Source organism: Anas platyrhynchos, chromosome 3 (assembly GCF_047663525.1).
Source record: "Anas platyrhynchos isolate ZD024472 breed Pekin duck chromosome 3, IASCAAS_PekinDuck_T2T, whole genome shotgun sequence".
NCBI lineage: Eukaryota > Metazoa > Chordata > Aves > Anseriformes > Anatidae > Anas > Anas platyrhynchos.
In genome coordinates, this window is record NC_092589.1 from 50,434,585 (window position 1) to 50,451,465 (window position 16,881).

The 16,881-nt window shown below is 47.2% G+C and overlaps 1 protein-coding gene across 1 annotated transcript in view; it reads right to left on the reverse strand.

Annotated features, from left to right (window-relative positions):
- SLC22A3 (solute carrier family 22 member 3) overlaps positions 1–11,720 on the reverse strand; it is a 30,716-nt gene extending 18,996 nt beyond the window's left edge. Inside the window, exons 1-2 of the mRNA XM_038176903.2 lie at positions 11,035–11,720; positions 1,738–1,841 (exon numbers count right to left, since the gene is read on the reverse strand). Of these exons, the coding sequence (XP_038032831.2) occupies positions 1,738–1,841; positions 11,035–11,448 (518 nt within the window). The 5' untranslated portion in view covers positions 11,449–11,720. The remainder of the gene's footprint in view (positions 1–1,737; positions 1,842–11,034) is intronic.
- Between the last annotated feature and the right edge of the window lie 5,161 nt (positions 11,721–16,881).

Sequence of the window (16,881 nt, forward strand, 5' to 3'; positions counted from 1 at the left end):
CTATGGCCTATACATTTCAGTTCATAATTTTGACACCACTGAAATGAGGGAAAAATTTGTCAGGGATTTCCACTTTCATAAATTAGTCTCCTAATCTTAAGTACAGCCAAATCTGTGAAAACAAGTCATTTTTTCTTTAGTTACTTTATCTGATTTTCCAGTGTTTTGTTTCAGGTTAAAACCACCTGTTTTTCACATCTGCCTAGCATTTTCAGGAATCTCGTCTTCTAGCAAACAGTGCAATAAGCAGGTGAGCTGAAGGCAAGCCATAATCCATGAAGAAGAAAAAAAAAAAGAAGAAAAAAAAAAAGATTAAAAAAAAAAAAAAACTTCCTGTTTCCTGCAATTGTATAGCAAATGTGTCCTTGGAACACAACTAGAATTTCCATCTTGATCTCTTCTGCCATTGTTATTGTTACCATTTTAAGAAGAAATTGTGAAAAATTGTGAAAACTGGTGTAGCTCTTTATCATATCAAAAAGTATTAATGAGAATATGTTTGTTCGTTTTGTTCTAAAGGTTTTATGAGAAGAATTGATATGGGACAAAGATCAGGATATTTTCCATCAGGCCAATTTTGTTGAGTGCTGTCAAAGAGTGTCTAATGGTCTGGCTGCAGCACATTCCCTGATTGCTATCAGGGTACAATGGTCGTATTTGTACTGTAATTACATTATCATTAATACACAGGTACTCCTAGACATAATATCTTATTTTAATAATTAGCCATAATATCTCTCCATTTACACAGTCTTAAGGTACCAGTAACATAACTGCACAGCCAGACACTGTGCAGCGTTATCTAAAGTTTGCCAGTGACATGGCACCTCTTCCACCTTCCCGTATTACTTATTCCTATATCCCTTGGAAAACTCCGGTTTTCCTTAGAAGTATTTTTGTTTGGTAGTTTAAAATTTGTTATCTGAGATGACATTCTGGATAATCCTATAAGCATCCCTTCTTACAAAGAAATCATACTTTAAGTTAGTATTATCATTACGACAAATACCAAGGAAAAATAGAACAGTCAGATGGAATGTATTTTACAAAGAAATATGCTCTGCCAGTGAAATCATCAGTGGTGCTCTCAACCAACACATCGTTTGCCTGTCAGTAATCACCAACACAAAGCAGAAGCCAGGCTCCTTCTTTCGCTTTAAGAACAAGGTAGGGCTAGTGGAGGCATGAAGGCTCCCAGCTCTGGGGGGGGTTGCTGCCCAAGCCTGATCATCATCCATATATTTTCCTCAGCACTCATCCAGCCCTGACCGCATGGAGCCATGAATTCAATGGTTGGTGTATGATTCCATCATAGGAAAGGAGAGTTCCTGTACTGAGTTCACTCCTCTTCTCCTCAGGTAGCTGCTTTCTTCATCAGTGGTGCCTTTAAATGTCCTCCCATAAACACCAGTCCAGAAATCTCTTCTGAATGCCTCCTTTTCATTTCTGTGTCCTTCTGCCCTTCCTGGGTCCAGATGTGCACAGAGCACATTGGAAACCACAAAAAAAGGCTCTTTTCAGGACATTTTAAAGTCCAGGCATGATCAGGAAGCACCACTGTGTGAAGTTTCCAGCCCAAAAGGAAGTGAAGATTACTGGCTATGTTTTGTTAACTCAGAATGGGGATATTCACCCAAAGTGAACTAAATCTCCAGAATGGTCAAACATGCTTACTGCAGATTGCTACAAGTGACTTCATCTCCCAAAAACTGAAGGACAGCAGTGCTTATACTTTACCTGTCTGCCGCATAGCCGAGGGTGAATGCACCAGCCAGAAACCCCAGATTGAGGATAGCCTGTGAGAGATCTAGCATCCAGGAGTGGCCACACACAAGGTTATACTGTGGGAACAAGGGAGAGGCGTAAGTACTCCAGGTGGTTTATTCATCATCCCCAGAACAAGGTGTATAGAAACTGCACAGGGCCAGGTAGGAAGGGAAAGGATGGAAGGATGGGGACGGGGTTCACTGGAACTGGAGTTTTGATCACAGTGGATTCACATATAGGAACTGTTTGGTGCAATGGAGGGTTTTTGTTGTTGTCTAAGCTCCCTGAAGAGGATGCTGAGGGTATCTGACAAACATTTCTCCTTCCCAACTGTTACCTCCCTCCTGTCTCCCTTTCTGGTCATCTCTGCTGTTTCAAATGTGTTTGTTCAACAAGTGCCAGTGGACCAGGGAAGTGCAGCAGCCTGAGCAGCTTCAGCACTCTTCAAGCCATTGCTATGATCGAGGGAAAGCCCTTCTTTGCCAAACAGATGCTGTATTTCATACATCAGTTGTCCAGATAGGGAAAAAAATATTAGGGGAAAAAAATAAGGCAAAGCCACAACTTTGTTTAGTGCAGAATAAGGGTGCACAGCTATAACTAACAAAACCTGCAGCTTAATGGAATTGTTTAATTATTTCTCTTAGTGCCTCTTGGATAAAAGCAAAAACATGTGGCTACTGAGAAAACTGAAAGCAGATCTCAAGCAATTTGGACATATTAAATATGTGCTTTTTTTGGTGTAGCTTTGCCTGACTTTTATATTCATTATACTGCAGTAGGCATAACTTCACACACTTTTTACTTTTTAACACCACATTAGATTGGTGTGTGTTTGAAGAATTCATTAGCAGGACACATCAGGCACTCAGATTTAGGTTTCATTGAGCCTGAATCTGGCTTAGTATTGGTGCCAAATGTAGTGTTTGCACTGTCACTGACAGTAACTATAACAGATTTTTGTTGTTAGTTATGATGTCTTTACTGGAAGTCCAGGACGTGGGTTTGCTTGTGGGATTCTACTTTTCTTGAAGTCACAGATCTGGGAAGTTTGTGACTGAGAACTGCAGCTTCCAGCTGGCTCTCACAACTGGCAGCAACCTGGGCCAAGGAAACCCACAGGTCCCCAGCCCGATGGATATCCCAGCCCCACCTACTGTTCACAAAGTCATGGCTTTGATGTCAGCCTCAGTGCTCCGGTGAGCCTGACTAGCTGCCTCTCAGCAAGTGAGGCCATTAGCATTTGGCTTCCACTTCTGTAAATCTCAACCAGGGGCTGCAGAAAGTTCAGCTTCCTCTGGAAGGAATGAAACCTCTTCTCAGTTATCGTATGCAAGAGCTATTGCAGTGCTTTCCTAAAATAGCCTAGACATAGAGCAGCACATTCAGACTTCAAACGCTGCTTAACCTCTTGCTTTTTTGAAACTATGTCAGTCCTGGCAAATCACACTAAATGATGTGGCATTGGAAAGCAGTTTGTTGATAAGAATAACCACTAAATTAAAGCAGCAATGCAATTGACTGTGATGGCACATGTTGGGACTCTCAGAGGAGCATCTGAGGCCACTTGCAAAGGTTACCAGAGGGTTAAAAGTTAGCAACAAGAAAGTGCTGGCTTCAAAAGTGTGCTGCTGAAGTGTAACAGGGAAGGAAATGACCACATGAAGAAGTAGGCAGAGGGGGCAAACAGGAAGAGTGGCTTCAGATGAACTCTAGGAAACCTCTCTAACCTAGCTGTACCAAGCCAGAAACCTCACAGGATGTGTGCCCAGTGTGGGACCCCCAGCCAGGGCCCATGCTGGCACTGCCATGTACACACCATAGGGACCATCTGGACAGCTGCTGGACTTGTACGTGTGAAGATGTGTGTATATTGCCAGGTCAGCAGTGCCTTGGCACAGCTCCTCTGGCCAGCTAGGCCTGCATTTCAAGCACAGCAATGTGTTTGAGCTGGCAGCTGAATGCTGCTGCTCGGCTGAGCTTCAGCACAATGCAGCCACTGCTCTCACAGGACTTCAGTCTGCACCTGTGCTCCAGCTCTGAACATGATTTCACATGAAACTTCGCACCCCTTTATTCTCCTTCCAGCAGACACCTGTAGAGTCAGCCTGGACATGCCATTCCCTGAGAGAGGCAGAGAGGAGTCCTCACACATCTCTGCTGAGAATCCTCGGGAAAAACAGAGATCGAGCTCACATCCTGTGGAGCCTCTCCTGAAGGCTAAGATCAGTCCAGCACCGCACAAACATCTTGTCAGCTCCTTGTCAGATTGAGACCTTGGAGAGAAATATCAGGCTGTGAGATTAGCAAAGAGGGCTGCATACAGGACTAGATGTTAGAACCCTCACAGACTTGCCTGAATCAGAGAGCAAAAAGTCCTCTGACACTTCTGATTGCTCCTACAGAAGATGGTCATGAGAGAAGATTCCCCCTCATAAGTCAAAACAGTCAAAGAGAAAGCAGGGAGCCAATTAAGAGCATTAAGAGCATTACTGCCTTGCCAGAAACACCCATAAATGAGTGTGAGAACAAAATTAAAAACTCATGTAATAACAGAACCACTTAAGTAATGTCAAAATGAGATGATGTTTACATGAACATCAAAATCAACAAATAAAAACAGTGTGAAGCACTTAAAGTCTGTTGTTAATTTCAAGCCCAAAACTTCTAACACCTAAAAGCTGCGTTGGAAGCATGTACTTTTGATCCTTTTTCAAGGTATATTTTTAGTCTTTAAATAATTTGATCCCTCTTCACTATAAACAGGCAGTGAATAAGCAGTCATGAAAGAGGGTTGGAGAACACGTGCCAGAAATATACAGGGAAAAATGTGCTTACTGGAGAACACTCTTTCATCTCAACATTAGTCTCAGATGACTTAGGCAACAGCTGAAACCAGCCCTTGTCTAGCAACATAGTCAATTTTTTGAATATTCTGGGAAATAAGAAAATACAGGAAACTTCTAGGAAGCTATTTGATCTTTCTGAAGGGATTAGTGATGACACACTAACCTGTACCACCTTATTCAAGCTCACTCAGGACAACGCAGCAGAAAGGGAACATCACCGTATACTGCATTCAGTCCCCTTAGCTCCATAGACTTGAAATTTAATTGCAAAAATATTTACTGCAGTGGGAAGGCAAAGGCAAAGGCAAAGGCTTTAGGTTATTTTCCCCTGCTTTGAAGCCTACTTGTTGGCACGTACAGCACTGGCTACATCTAGATCCTGTAGAAGCCTTGCCATCTCCTCATGGCAATCGTCAAGAGGTGAGCTAGCTCAGCCGGACAGCCCAGCAAAGGGCATGTCTCCTTCTTCAGCACTGTCCTGCTCTCAGCTAGGTGCCTCACTGCACAAGTGCTCTCACCCAGCTCAGCACTGCCCACAGCTTGTCTCAGCACCCAGTGCTCTGGAGGCTTGAGCAGTAACATGAAATCCCAGGGCACACTGCCCTGCAGTGTGAGTGGAAGGAGTAACACTGGTGCACTTTGCTGATCTCCAAAGCAGCAGAAAGCCACCTGAACCAGACCTCTCTGCGAGAAGGAAGAGGTTTTGCACTGGGCCTCTCTATTTCATTAGTGGAGCAATATTTATAGAGGGAGTGGAAAGTGGTTAGGATGAAACAGAAGAAACGCTCATACGTGACTAATGACCGGGAAACATAGCAGCTGTAGCAACCTCTCATTTCCCCATAGTTCTAGCAGGAAGCAAACATTTTCCATTTCACTTTGACTTAAAGACTAACAGCAGATTTGCAATTCCTTATCCTTGAGAGGACTTATGCTCTGAGATAGTCCCAGAATACTTCAACACACCTCTGCCTGCAGAAATTCATTGCCTTAAATGACAACACGTTATTAAAAGCTCCTCAAACATTGCACCTTTGAGTAGGAGTTTGGAAGAGCTTTTATTGTCTGTCACAATTAAATTTCAAAATGATGGGTAAAACTCTTTATTCAATAAAAAAATCTACGGGGTCCATCAGTCCAATTCCAACAGCATGGGGAAAACCCACACCTGTTGAGTGGCATCCATACAAGTGGCCAAACAGAGGCTAGTTTATCTTCCCACTCCAAGTGACAAAGATTTTAGGACAGGGTTCATTGTTAAAGGAAAACTTGGGAGATGCATGCAGTAGTTCATTTGTTGCTGAGCAACTTTTCTCCCACCTCTTCCATCCTCTGGGCAGTCAAATTGTTATCTTTTGTTATCATTGAGCCTCCTAGGACATAAAGCTTTCTGTGTCGTTCCCTTTTCTCTACCCATGGCCAAAGCAAGTGGAGGTGGAGAAATATATCATCTCCTAAACAAACAGCAGCTCTCCAAAACACAATGAGAAATCTCAAGGTTCAAACCCTCAGGCAGTCTCAGCTGGCTCAACTGCAGTGACAGAAACATGACCCCATGACATAGCCCATGCAGGGAACTGCTCCAGCCCCTCTCATACAGGGAAGCTTAGAGTTTCATAAGGAATTTAGCAATTCCTTCTCTCTCTGCTCATCTGTCTGCCCTTTTCCCCTTCCCTTCACTGCTTAATAGTAATCCCTCCATGACAGTAGAAATAAGACAGGGTCCTGCTCTGCCAATGACAATTATCATACCAGATCAGCGCATGGAGGGTGAATTCTGGTCTTTATTGTGTCAGAGGAGGAGAGCAAAAGGACCAGCTGTGCTTTATCCACCCTGAGCAGCACTGCCACAGTATCCCCTGTTCTGAGGGACTGCAAGAACTCAGAGACGATCATTACTGCTCTGCTTGCAGGTTCCTCTGCAAATGTTGGCTGACCATCATTTTCTGAGACAGCTGGCAAGCAGAGAAGTGAGAAGATTTATTCACAGCAGGTGCAACAGGATATGTTTGGACGATCATTTGCCCACCTCAGACCTCACACTTCGGCAATAAGTCATTGCCAGGTCTCCAAATGACATCATCTGCAGCATGGAGACTTGCTGCAGACAGGGCACGTTGTAATCAGTCCCTTCTGCTGAGCTCCTGCCAGCCGAGCTGCTAATAAGCCCCAACTATGCCAGCTGTGCTGGAGCTGCTGATGAGCACATAGACTTTCCTCATCTTATCACCCGCCCCGCCAGAGGATCCAGCCTGCAGGTGTGACTGTAATTCATGCACATGCCTGCAGGAGTCATCGTCGCCAAAAAGTGCCTGAGTAAAATACCTACCACTTCCCAGACTCTTACCTTTCACAGAGTGCTCGATATTCCCTGCTAGGACTAAGGTGCACAGTGCCAAAGCCCGGCAGTACTAAAGGTCAATGACTCAGCACAGTTTCCTGGGGGAATTAGGCTTATTGACTCCTGTGTGTCCTGTGTACATGCGGCCTTTCACTGCAAGTCTTGTAGTGACAAGCTGGTTTTGGTCAAACGAGCTGCACTGAATGCCAAACAGTATGGCAGCCCACAAAGGTAGTAGACCTTCTCAAAGGCAGTAGGGATGCTCCTCATCAACCTCCGCAAGGCTCACCTGGCCGGGGGTGGCAGGAAGGACCCTTCAGGTGTTACAGGGTTGGGGGGAGGGGGAGCTGGGCCGCTCGCTCACTGTCCCCAGCAGGGATGGCAGAGAAAATCGGAAAGATAAACGTGCAATAATTCATGGGTTGAGAGGAGGGCAGTTCACCAGGTGAAGCAATAGCCATGCACACAAACAAACCAAGCAAGGGATCCCCTCGCTGCTTCCCATCAGCAGGCAGGGGTTTGGCTGCTTCCAGGCCAGCACGGCTCTGCACGCTGAGCGGCTTCTCGGGGGGACAAACACCATACTCCCAGTGTTCCCCCTTCCTCCTCCTTTGCCCCAGCTGAGCACGGTGCTTCATAACATGGGACACCCCTCTGGCCAGCCCAGGCTGTCCTGGCTGTGTCCCCCTAGTCCTTGGTGCACCTGCAGCCTCCTCGCTGGCCGGGCAGTGCCAGGAGCAGAGTTCTGGGCTCTGTGTGAGCACGGCTCTGCAACAACTGAAACGTCAGGGTGTTATCACCGCTATTTTCATCAAAACCCCAAACCGTTGCATCATACAAGCCTCTACAAAGAAAATTAACTCTATCCCAGCCAAAACCAGGACACTGATACATGCAGTGACATCTCCTGTCTTCATGGGGAGCTGCACCAGACCCCACCAAGTTAAATGGGAGCAGAGGGCTGACCAGGCTCAGTCTTCTGCTCAGACCCACCATCAGCGACAGCACCGCATTGAAGGGATCTCTGCCAAGTTTCACACATAGCGTAGCCTTTGCTCATGTTTCAAAACCGCTAAACCATCCAATTTCCAGTTTGCTCAACTCTACTTCAGGCACTGCAGTGCCAGCAGGTGACTCCCACCCTGATCTGGGTGCAGAAGGACCTGCTCTCAGGGCCCATATGACATCAGAGGATTTTAAGAGGGACCCCTTAGGATCACTCTCTCTCCTGTCACTAGACTTAGCTAACTGGCTTTGGCAAGCACTGATCTTATAATAACTTCTTAATAGATTTTACTCTTCTCAAACGAGGAAGAAGGAAAGCCTTGGCACACTCCCAGCACCCCACCGTACCCCAGCACTAGGACTCGGGGCTTCCACAGCCACAGGTACTGCTCACAAAGCAGCAGGGGCTTTTTAATCAGCCTGTGTTCCCCCTTTTTCCTCTACTTCCTTCTGCTGATGGTATTGTAAGCACCTGATGAGCAGATAGCCATCTAAGATGAGATAGCTGCTAGTGAGCAGCATCCTCTGGTTACACAGAAATCAGAGCAGTGACATCAGGTACTGCAATATCATTCATTTCACATCTCCTTATAAGTCAGTCCCTGCAGCCATAAGATCTAGCTTCTTTGGGGAGCTCAGGACTGCAATAGCTTGTGCTTAGGCTGTGACATGTGAAAAGTGACATCTTCTTCCAGCAAAGGTTTCACATGCCTGCAATTGCCCTCTGCCTCCTCTGCCATGCTGCAAATCCACACCAGAGCTGTGCTGGCCAGAAGCCTGGAAGATCTCCTTTGGTATCCCCTCTTCTTTTTTATTTTTTTTTTTTTTCTCTCCCTGAACATGTGCTCTTCATGTAACTCATCCTTCCCTCTACTTTTCTCTCCTTGGTCACTTGCACTGTTAATTCCGACAGACACAAAGTGCCAGAAACCTTGAGATAGTTGAAAGAAACAGAAACATTTCTGCACACACATGGACAAAGTGATGCACTTGCAGGCAGACACATAGGAAAAGAGAAGTTTGGTGATCTGATTAAGCAGAGCGCAGATCTGCATTAATAATGCGTTATTAGATATCGAGTTCCTTTTAATAGCTGATTTCAAAGCAACTGAACTGGGATGTGCATGCCACAAGTTTCCTTTTTACATAAAAGAACTGAGCCTCATGGAACGGAATTTGTCTGGCAAATGTTGCACAACTGTAAATGAACCCAAGTGCCACAGGACGAGATGTCCCTGCCACCCCTGTCAGCCGGAGCCCCTCCAGGAGCAGCGGTGACACTTATGGGGGACCTGCTGCCCTGGTGCAGGGGACAGGCAGTCCCAACCTCACAGTCCAGTCCTTTCTGGCTTTGCCAACCTGTCCCTTTGGGAGCAGAGGCGGGGAGCACTTCCCTGAGCATCCCCACATCTCTCCTCCCCTCCACATGGCCCTGGAGCGTCTCCTGGGACAAGGAGAGGAAAGTGCAGCTGGACAAAAGCCAGTGAACACTCAGCTTTCACTGCCATTCATTACAGCAACACAAGCACTGGTTTCATTTTCTTTAAGCCATACCCATAGGCTCAGTGCTGCTGGGAAATTACAGCGACTGTTAGATGCACCAACAGCTGCCATAAATACAGTGAGCACAACCCTTTGGGTGCAACTTGCTTTCAGCAAGGCTGAAAGGGAAAAAAAAGTTGAAAGAAAAAATGGAAAGAAAGGGGAAAAAAAAAAAAAAAAAGAAAAAAGAAAAGAAAAAAGAAAGAAGTAAAGGAATCTCCTTATTTTTTGTTTTTTAAGCTGTGACAGGAATGTCTAGTGCAGCTCACCCAGGTAAAAGACACCAGGGACCTAAAACTCTCCTGTCCCCCAGCAGAGTCTCTGGCAGGCAGCAGCACAACCTCCTTACCACATCCCCACCAGCATTTGCCCTCCCAGGGGCCAAAGTTTGACATAGGCTCCCCACGAGTCTCTTACAGCCCTCATTGCAGCCCAGATTTCGGCAGTGGCACACAAAAACTAGTGCAAGCACTTTGCTCCAGGGCCAGCCAGTTGTTCTTATTTATGCACAGAGTCTGCTGAAAGCTGCCCAGATCAGGTGCAGTGCTTAGGGCATGGAGTTCCTGCTCTGAAGATCCTGCAAGATGCCAGCAGGGCTGTCCTGGCTGGATGTCCTGGGGACAGGCACCGCTTTCGGCTTAGTGTTTGCTCAGGGCTTCATCTGCTGTGCCCTGCTGTGTGTCTTGGAGGGCATGGCTCTGGTGCAAGCACTGAGTTAAAAGCTAATGCGGGAGGCTCGTGAGACAGGCTGGAGCCAGAGCCCATGGCTGTGCTGACACATTTTGCAGAGCACCTGGATTGTTTCCGACCCAGCCCTTCGAAACACACTGCTGGTTTTTCAGCACCACACCGGTGACACAGTTACTGTCAGGATGACCTTAAAGCACGCACTGCTGGTGAGCAGCCCATGCCCTGGAGCCACAGCACAGCACAGCCACCGCCTGATTGCAGCCTGCACTGGTTACCTCTTAGGTCAGCATCTTAGTGGCCCTTTGGTGCCTTATAAAAAGCCACCACTTCTGCCAGCGCCTACCACCAGTGGTAACAGGCAGCCTGCAGTACTCTGGGTGAGACATTTCAGGATAAGCAGAGCGATGGCTTGGGGCACAAGTCTGTGCTTTTCTTCTTCAGAAAGCACACCCATCTCCCCTGGCTCCTGTCAGACCTCGGAAGGGCAGCCAGCCACCAGTTTTCATTATTAGCCTCAGCTGCAAGGGCATCACTCTCTGTTTTAACCTGACGTCCCCCCAGTGACAGGGTGATCTCTGCGTGGGGCGTTTGGCTGGCAGAGCCACTGAGAGAGGCACCATGCGGCTCAGCTCACCTTTCCCTTGAAGCCTGACACTGACACTTGATCTTACTCATTCTCCCCATCTGTCTACGGCTTGGACCAGAGCACACCCGCTAGGAAAAAGCAGCAGCACCCGAAGCAGCGACCCTTCCCCACACCCTGCAGCAGCAGCCCCGTTCCCCTGCCTCTATCCTGCCCTGGGACGGAGGCGCTGACAGGAGGACAGGGCTTCTCCTTACCTCGCTGACAATGGACGAGTGGGGCTGGTGGTACACCCAGCTGCCCTGGCAGGCTGCGAGCCGTGGGCTGCCCACGCTGACATTGGGGCTGTGGGCGAGGGGGCTGGCACAGCTGGTGGAGGCATCCCAGGAGATGTCCAGCCGCTCACAGTGCCCGCTGGCTGAGCCGTTCACCAGGCGCAGGGACAGCAGGGTGAAGTTCTCCTCCTCTTGGAGCGACCAGTTGCATCTTTCGCTTAATTCAGCTCCCCCGGGGATCCTGCACCAGTAGCTGCCCGGCGCCTGCCCCAGGAAAACCACGCTGGCGAACAGGAAGGAAAAAGTGACGCCGGTCTGGCAAAGAAGGAAAAAGACCCTTTTCTGAAACCGGCCGAATTCCCCGGCTTCCTTCAACACCTCGTCAAACGATGGCATGGTGCGAGGCGGCTCGACGTGCCCAGAGGGGTGGCAGGGCTCTCTCCCACGCCTGACGGTGGCAGCTGGTGCTGGCTCCCCACGGCCGTGTGTGTGTCCTCGGCGCTCATGTGCACAGCCCCGGCACCACGAGCGGGGCCGTGGCGGGGCGAGGCAGCACCCACGGGTGCGCCCACGTCCCCGAGCACGCCCAGCCGGCCGCTCACGGCGTGGGGCTCACAGACAGCCCGCGAGCAGCGCGATTTAAAGTGCACAAGCATATTGAAGGAGAGGAGGGGCGTGCGTTTCCTTTTTATCCAGAATGTTAAACGGATCGTGTAATAAAACCTGTTAACTCCTTAGGGGTGGGTGAGGCACTAATGCCCGCTGCCACCCCGGCTGCGGTAAGTACATGGGCACAAGGGCAAAGCAGAGAGCTGGGTGGGAAGGAGGCCAGGGGCTGCTGCTGAAAGCAGCGGTGAGGGATGCAGCTGCTCTGCGGGGCAGCAGGGGCAGAAGGAAAGTTGTCTCAACGTAAGCCATAAAGCCTTCCCTTCGGCAAGGAGAAGTGAGTACTGCGGCGACTGTTTATTTACTTTGCCAGAGCTCTACTTCACCTCTCACCTCCCGCACAGATTTAATTCGCAAGTCTTTCCTTTGTACAGTGGAATTAAAGCGAGGCTCACAAACTATTCCGTCCAAAATACAGTTTTTTGGTGGCTTTTTTTTTTTTTCAATTTGGCTCCACCTATTAATAAAAGGCTTCTATATGACCTTGTTCATTTTATTTTCACAAAGTCTCCCAAATATTTAAAAGATCAATTATGAGTTTTCCCTTCTGTCCCTCAGAGTGAATGGAAAACTAGTCTTGTGCTTTTCTGTTCTGCCGTTCTTTTGAGTGAGGGGAGAAGGGAAGGGAGAGCCAAGGCTGGGGTTCATTCTGTGTGCTCATGGGCATGTCTTGTTGCCCTGAGTGAGATCAGTGGCAACCGTAGGTATTTTGCACTTTGCTCAGGATTTTAAGGTCCACAGCCCTTCTCTTTCCTTGCAGGAAGGAACACAGGGCCAGCACTGATGAAGAATGTCTCCAGAAAACCCTTGTCTCTTGTTCCCTGTAGCTTTGACCATGGATGTCTATGGCTTTGGGTAGAACTCAAATTTCCAGAACAGTCAGATCCTGTCTAAGGAAGGCTCTGATCACTGTACAGGCTATCTGACATGGATTTTGTAACTGCCATGAAGACCAGTGCTGTGGTGTGAGCCTGCAAAGATGTGTGTTGCAGGGAGACAAGCTGCTGTGCTTGCATCAGAAGATGCTTTCAAGGGAATTTCTTTTGGCTCCTGGTTATGCTGTTTTGCAGTAATTGAACTTAGGGGTGATGAACACGTCACCTTTGGGTCCAGGTCTGTGTCTAACGAAAAGGAGCACAGTCTGATGGCTGGTTTTGAAAAGGAGGAGCTATTTTATCCCAGCTGGACTAAATGAGGGCTGATCATGCTGGGATGTCAAAGGTGAGGTGGCTTATCCTGACAGCTCGCAGTGGCCAAGAAGGAGGTCGTCCCTGCAGGGACCTCCACAAAGACAAACAAATGGGGACAGAGCCTGATGCAGGCATCAGCGCAGCCTGTGCACTACCCTCACAGCTCCGCTTGAGGGTGTATCAAACATCCATGGCTCCTCAAGCCTTTCCCAACAAGAAATGTGGCTTTTAACCCTCTCAGGCATGGGCTCAGTTCTGAACCACGAGGGCTGGTCCCCTGCCAGCCATGTAACAGCACAGCCACGCTCAGCTTTTTACCTATTTAAGAAACCATCAGTTTCCAGTTAACCAGTGGAGCTAGACCAGACACAGTCAAGGGAGAATTTGGTCCAATGTTCAAGCATTGCTTCTGGAGCTTCTTTCTTTCCCCAGAGTACATATGGTCTAGTAGCTGGATCTCGAATTTCATGGATCTCACCCATTATGCTCCAGTTATGCATAGCATGTGCACCACAGCCTGCCAGAAAACATAGCAGCTGAGAGAAATCAGCACTAATGTCACAGCAGTGTAAATCTGGGAATGTTCATAACATTCCCCACTGTAATTTCTCCTGGTAGATGTGAAGGTTCATTCAGCAATGTCAGTTCAATTGTCTGGTATAGACGGTTTCAAAGTGACCTTAAGTTCGTAGTTAAGTTCATGCTAGTGTTTTCATTTCTTGCTCCAAAAACAGCTTATCAGTATTTGCCACCATATCAATGGGCTGCAAGACTCTGGTTTGTGAAAGAAATTTAAATATCCCAGTGAGAGGTGCATGAGATTATGTATTACTGTTACACTGCAGCAAGCAATTCCCATTTTTGCTGAGGCTTTCCTGGAACTTGAACTTTGCGTGCTGCAAGAGATGAACACATCTGAGAACGGAAAGATGATGGTTTGTATACAAAGCCTGCAACTGTAGCCTCTTGAAAAAAATGTTTTTGAGGATGGATCTTGAGGTCAAACCATAATTCTAAGCATTTTATCCTACGCATACAGTAAAAAAAATATTCTCTTTGCTACTGGGAGATAAGCAAGGGAAGAAATAGCTAAGGAAAACCTTGACTGGTGAAGAAGACAGAAGCAGTAAAAATAGATGAAGAGAAGTGAACAGAAAGTGGGAAGGGGAAGAGTGGAAAGGCAGCAAGCCAGGGAAAGAGTAGAGGCAGAAGGAGCCATGAAAGGGGAGCAGAGGAGAAAGAGATATAGAAGAACAACTAGATTACAAACATAAACATCTTTAGAGCTGTCTTAAAACCCTAAATGTCACAACTATTTCAAAAACAGAATGAAAACTGTGTGGTCTAAAGGAGGAGACACATATATTCCCCATCTACTCGTGGCACTAGACTACTGTTTATTCTAGCCTGGAGAGCTACCCCAATCAAACTAACCCTGGAAAGTTCCAGGTTTAGTGCAACACCCTGTATAATTGTTACCAGTACTTCAGAGAAACACTTAAAAACTCCAGTGTTCTTGTTTTGGACAACATAAACAGTGAGGCAGTGACATCAATCAATTTGCAGACACCACCCTAGATTATAGCATTATTTCCATGATAAAATTACACAGCAAAGCACGACCTAAGTTTTGATGTCCTATGGACATATGCCTCTTGATATACGAAAGAAGGCCTGGGAGCGAGACTGGACAGTCATCTACCACCATTCATGTTATGCGACTGCTTATGTGACTGCTGCTTCGTTTTGCACCAAAATTTTATCTCCCAGACAAGTTTACTACAGGCTAGACAGTCCTAAGCAGCAGGGGTGCAAACTAGTCCGTATCACATCATCCTAGGGCCAGGAGACTGCCTACACCAGCCTTTCTTCAGCCCTCCATGACAGGAGGAGTGGCTGCCTCTTTACTTGACCACAACCCTGCATTTCAGGGTTGTCTGAACCTCCACTCTCTGGTGACCCTACAGCAGAGACCACCACAACTAACTGGGCAGTAGTAGCTCAAGGCATGTTGAGAAGATCTTAATGGCAAAGCTTGGTTCAAAGCAGAAGATGGCAGGGCCTTTTTTTGTTCTTGTCCACTCACTTCACCTCCAAGAACTAGCTGCATCCCATAGGTCTGGCTGTCCTGTACAGAAAGCATTTTTATGCCATGCTGAAATGCAAAATTTTCATCTCCTTCTTTTATCTCCCCATCCTTTCCCTTCAAGATTTCCTTTTTCTTTCCAAGAGGTGCAAATCTATTCAACGGAGTATGTCCTTTCCCAGGCCTCCAGGATCAGCTTAGCTATCTGCAGGCTAACTGTGAGACATGGGAAAGGTCAGCTCCAAACAACAGGGTTTCCACCTTTTGGCAATCCATGAAAGCAGTGTACAATGCACGATACTCCCCTCCCTCACTATTTCCATGGCCTTTAGGCTATTTTTACCGTCTTGGTTCCAAGAACAAATATAAATAAATGTAGTTCTAGGAACTGTAGAGTACAACAACCAGGGGGATCTGTACTCATCACTAGGACAGCAGCTGAAACAGCAGAGAAAAAATGGGGACACGGGGAGAAAAGGGAAAGCCCAAACAAGATAGAAAAAACAAAGCGTGAAGGGAAAAGCAAAACAGAAGCGATGAGGAACACACGGGGGGAGCAGTAGTGACCACTACAGAGACAGGCTGTATTCCTGTCACTTCGGGCAAGTGTAGACCGAATTTACAGCAGGGGAGGAAGACATCTTCTACCCCTCAGCCAGCACTCACTCCTACACCTGTAGCTTTTCCTCCTGCCACCCTGGTGCAGAGGGTGGGAGGCTGAAGGGTTTAGGTACCAAAGCTCCAGGGGAGCTCATCCCTGCTGCTAGCAGTGACAAGGGCTCCCTCCCTGCTGCACGAGGCATGCCAGGGTAGCTGCATGCTGTCCCTTTTTGCCTGCCAGAGAAGATCAGGTGCTGGGCATCTGTGTGCCCATGGATAGCGTGCACCCATATCCCATTGGCTTTAATCCTACTCTCGTGAGGGAACAAAAAGCATCACAGCTTCTCCGTGACCAGCGGAAGGAAGGACAGCCAGAGGAAAAGGGATTCCTGCGCACGCATTTTTACAGTCAGTAAGTGGCTTCCCTTGTCCTTTTCCACTTCACCCGGTCACTCTGGAGATCCGCAGAGAGGCTGCACTACCTTCCTGTTCAGATAAATACGCCACGATCACAGAGTACATTTGTCAGGACTCTTGACAATGACTTTGAATAACCGAGCATTTTGGTCACAAGCCAAGACAGCCCAAGTTCAACAAAGGCTAGTTTACATGATGGAATGTGCAAGGGCTTCTCCAGAGATGGGTGTAAAGGCCTGCTTAAAAAAAAAAAAAAAAAAAAGTATCCTCCTGTTGTCAGACAGCTGTCAATCACAAACTTTTGTTCTCTCTCAGCTATCCCTGCCTCATCTGCTGCCTAGAAAGACGGGAAATTACGTCATTTTTGCTTGTGTTTTTTTTTTTTTGTTGTTTTTGCATACCCCTCCCTTCTGATTCTGTTTGCATCCAGATTGGAAGCAAGTGTTTCTCAATACTAAGAAAAGGGCTGTGCGGGAAAGTTTCCAGCCCAGATTTGTGACAATAAAGGTTACATATTTACATTACATCAAGGATGGTGTCAGTGTAATTTGGATTTCCAGGGCTGCCACTCAATAGCTGCCTGCTTCTCTAGCTGTTTTGGAAGTGTGACTTCACACACACAAAAGCACAAAAACCCTGCAAAGTTTCTAGCATTAGTATTTTTAATATACTTCTGTACCACTTCTCAGTTTGCTGTTTTATCAAAAATTGCCAATGAACCTTTTTTTGGTGATCTTTCTATTGCATAATCTCTCTTTCCAAGAACACTTATGAACTTTGAAAACCACTCAGCTGGTGAGTGTAACGAGAAAGCTGACAGTCATACATTTCAGGGAAGGTAATAGAGCACTTCTCTAGAGATCGCCACTG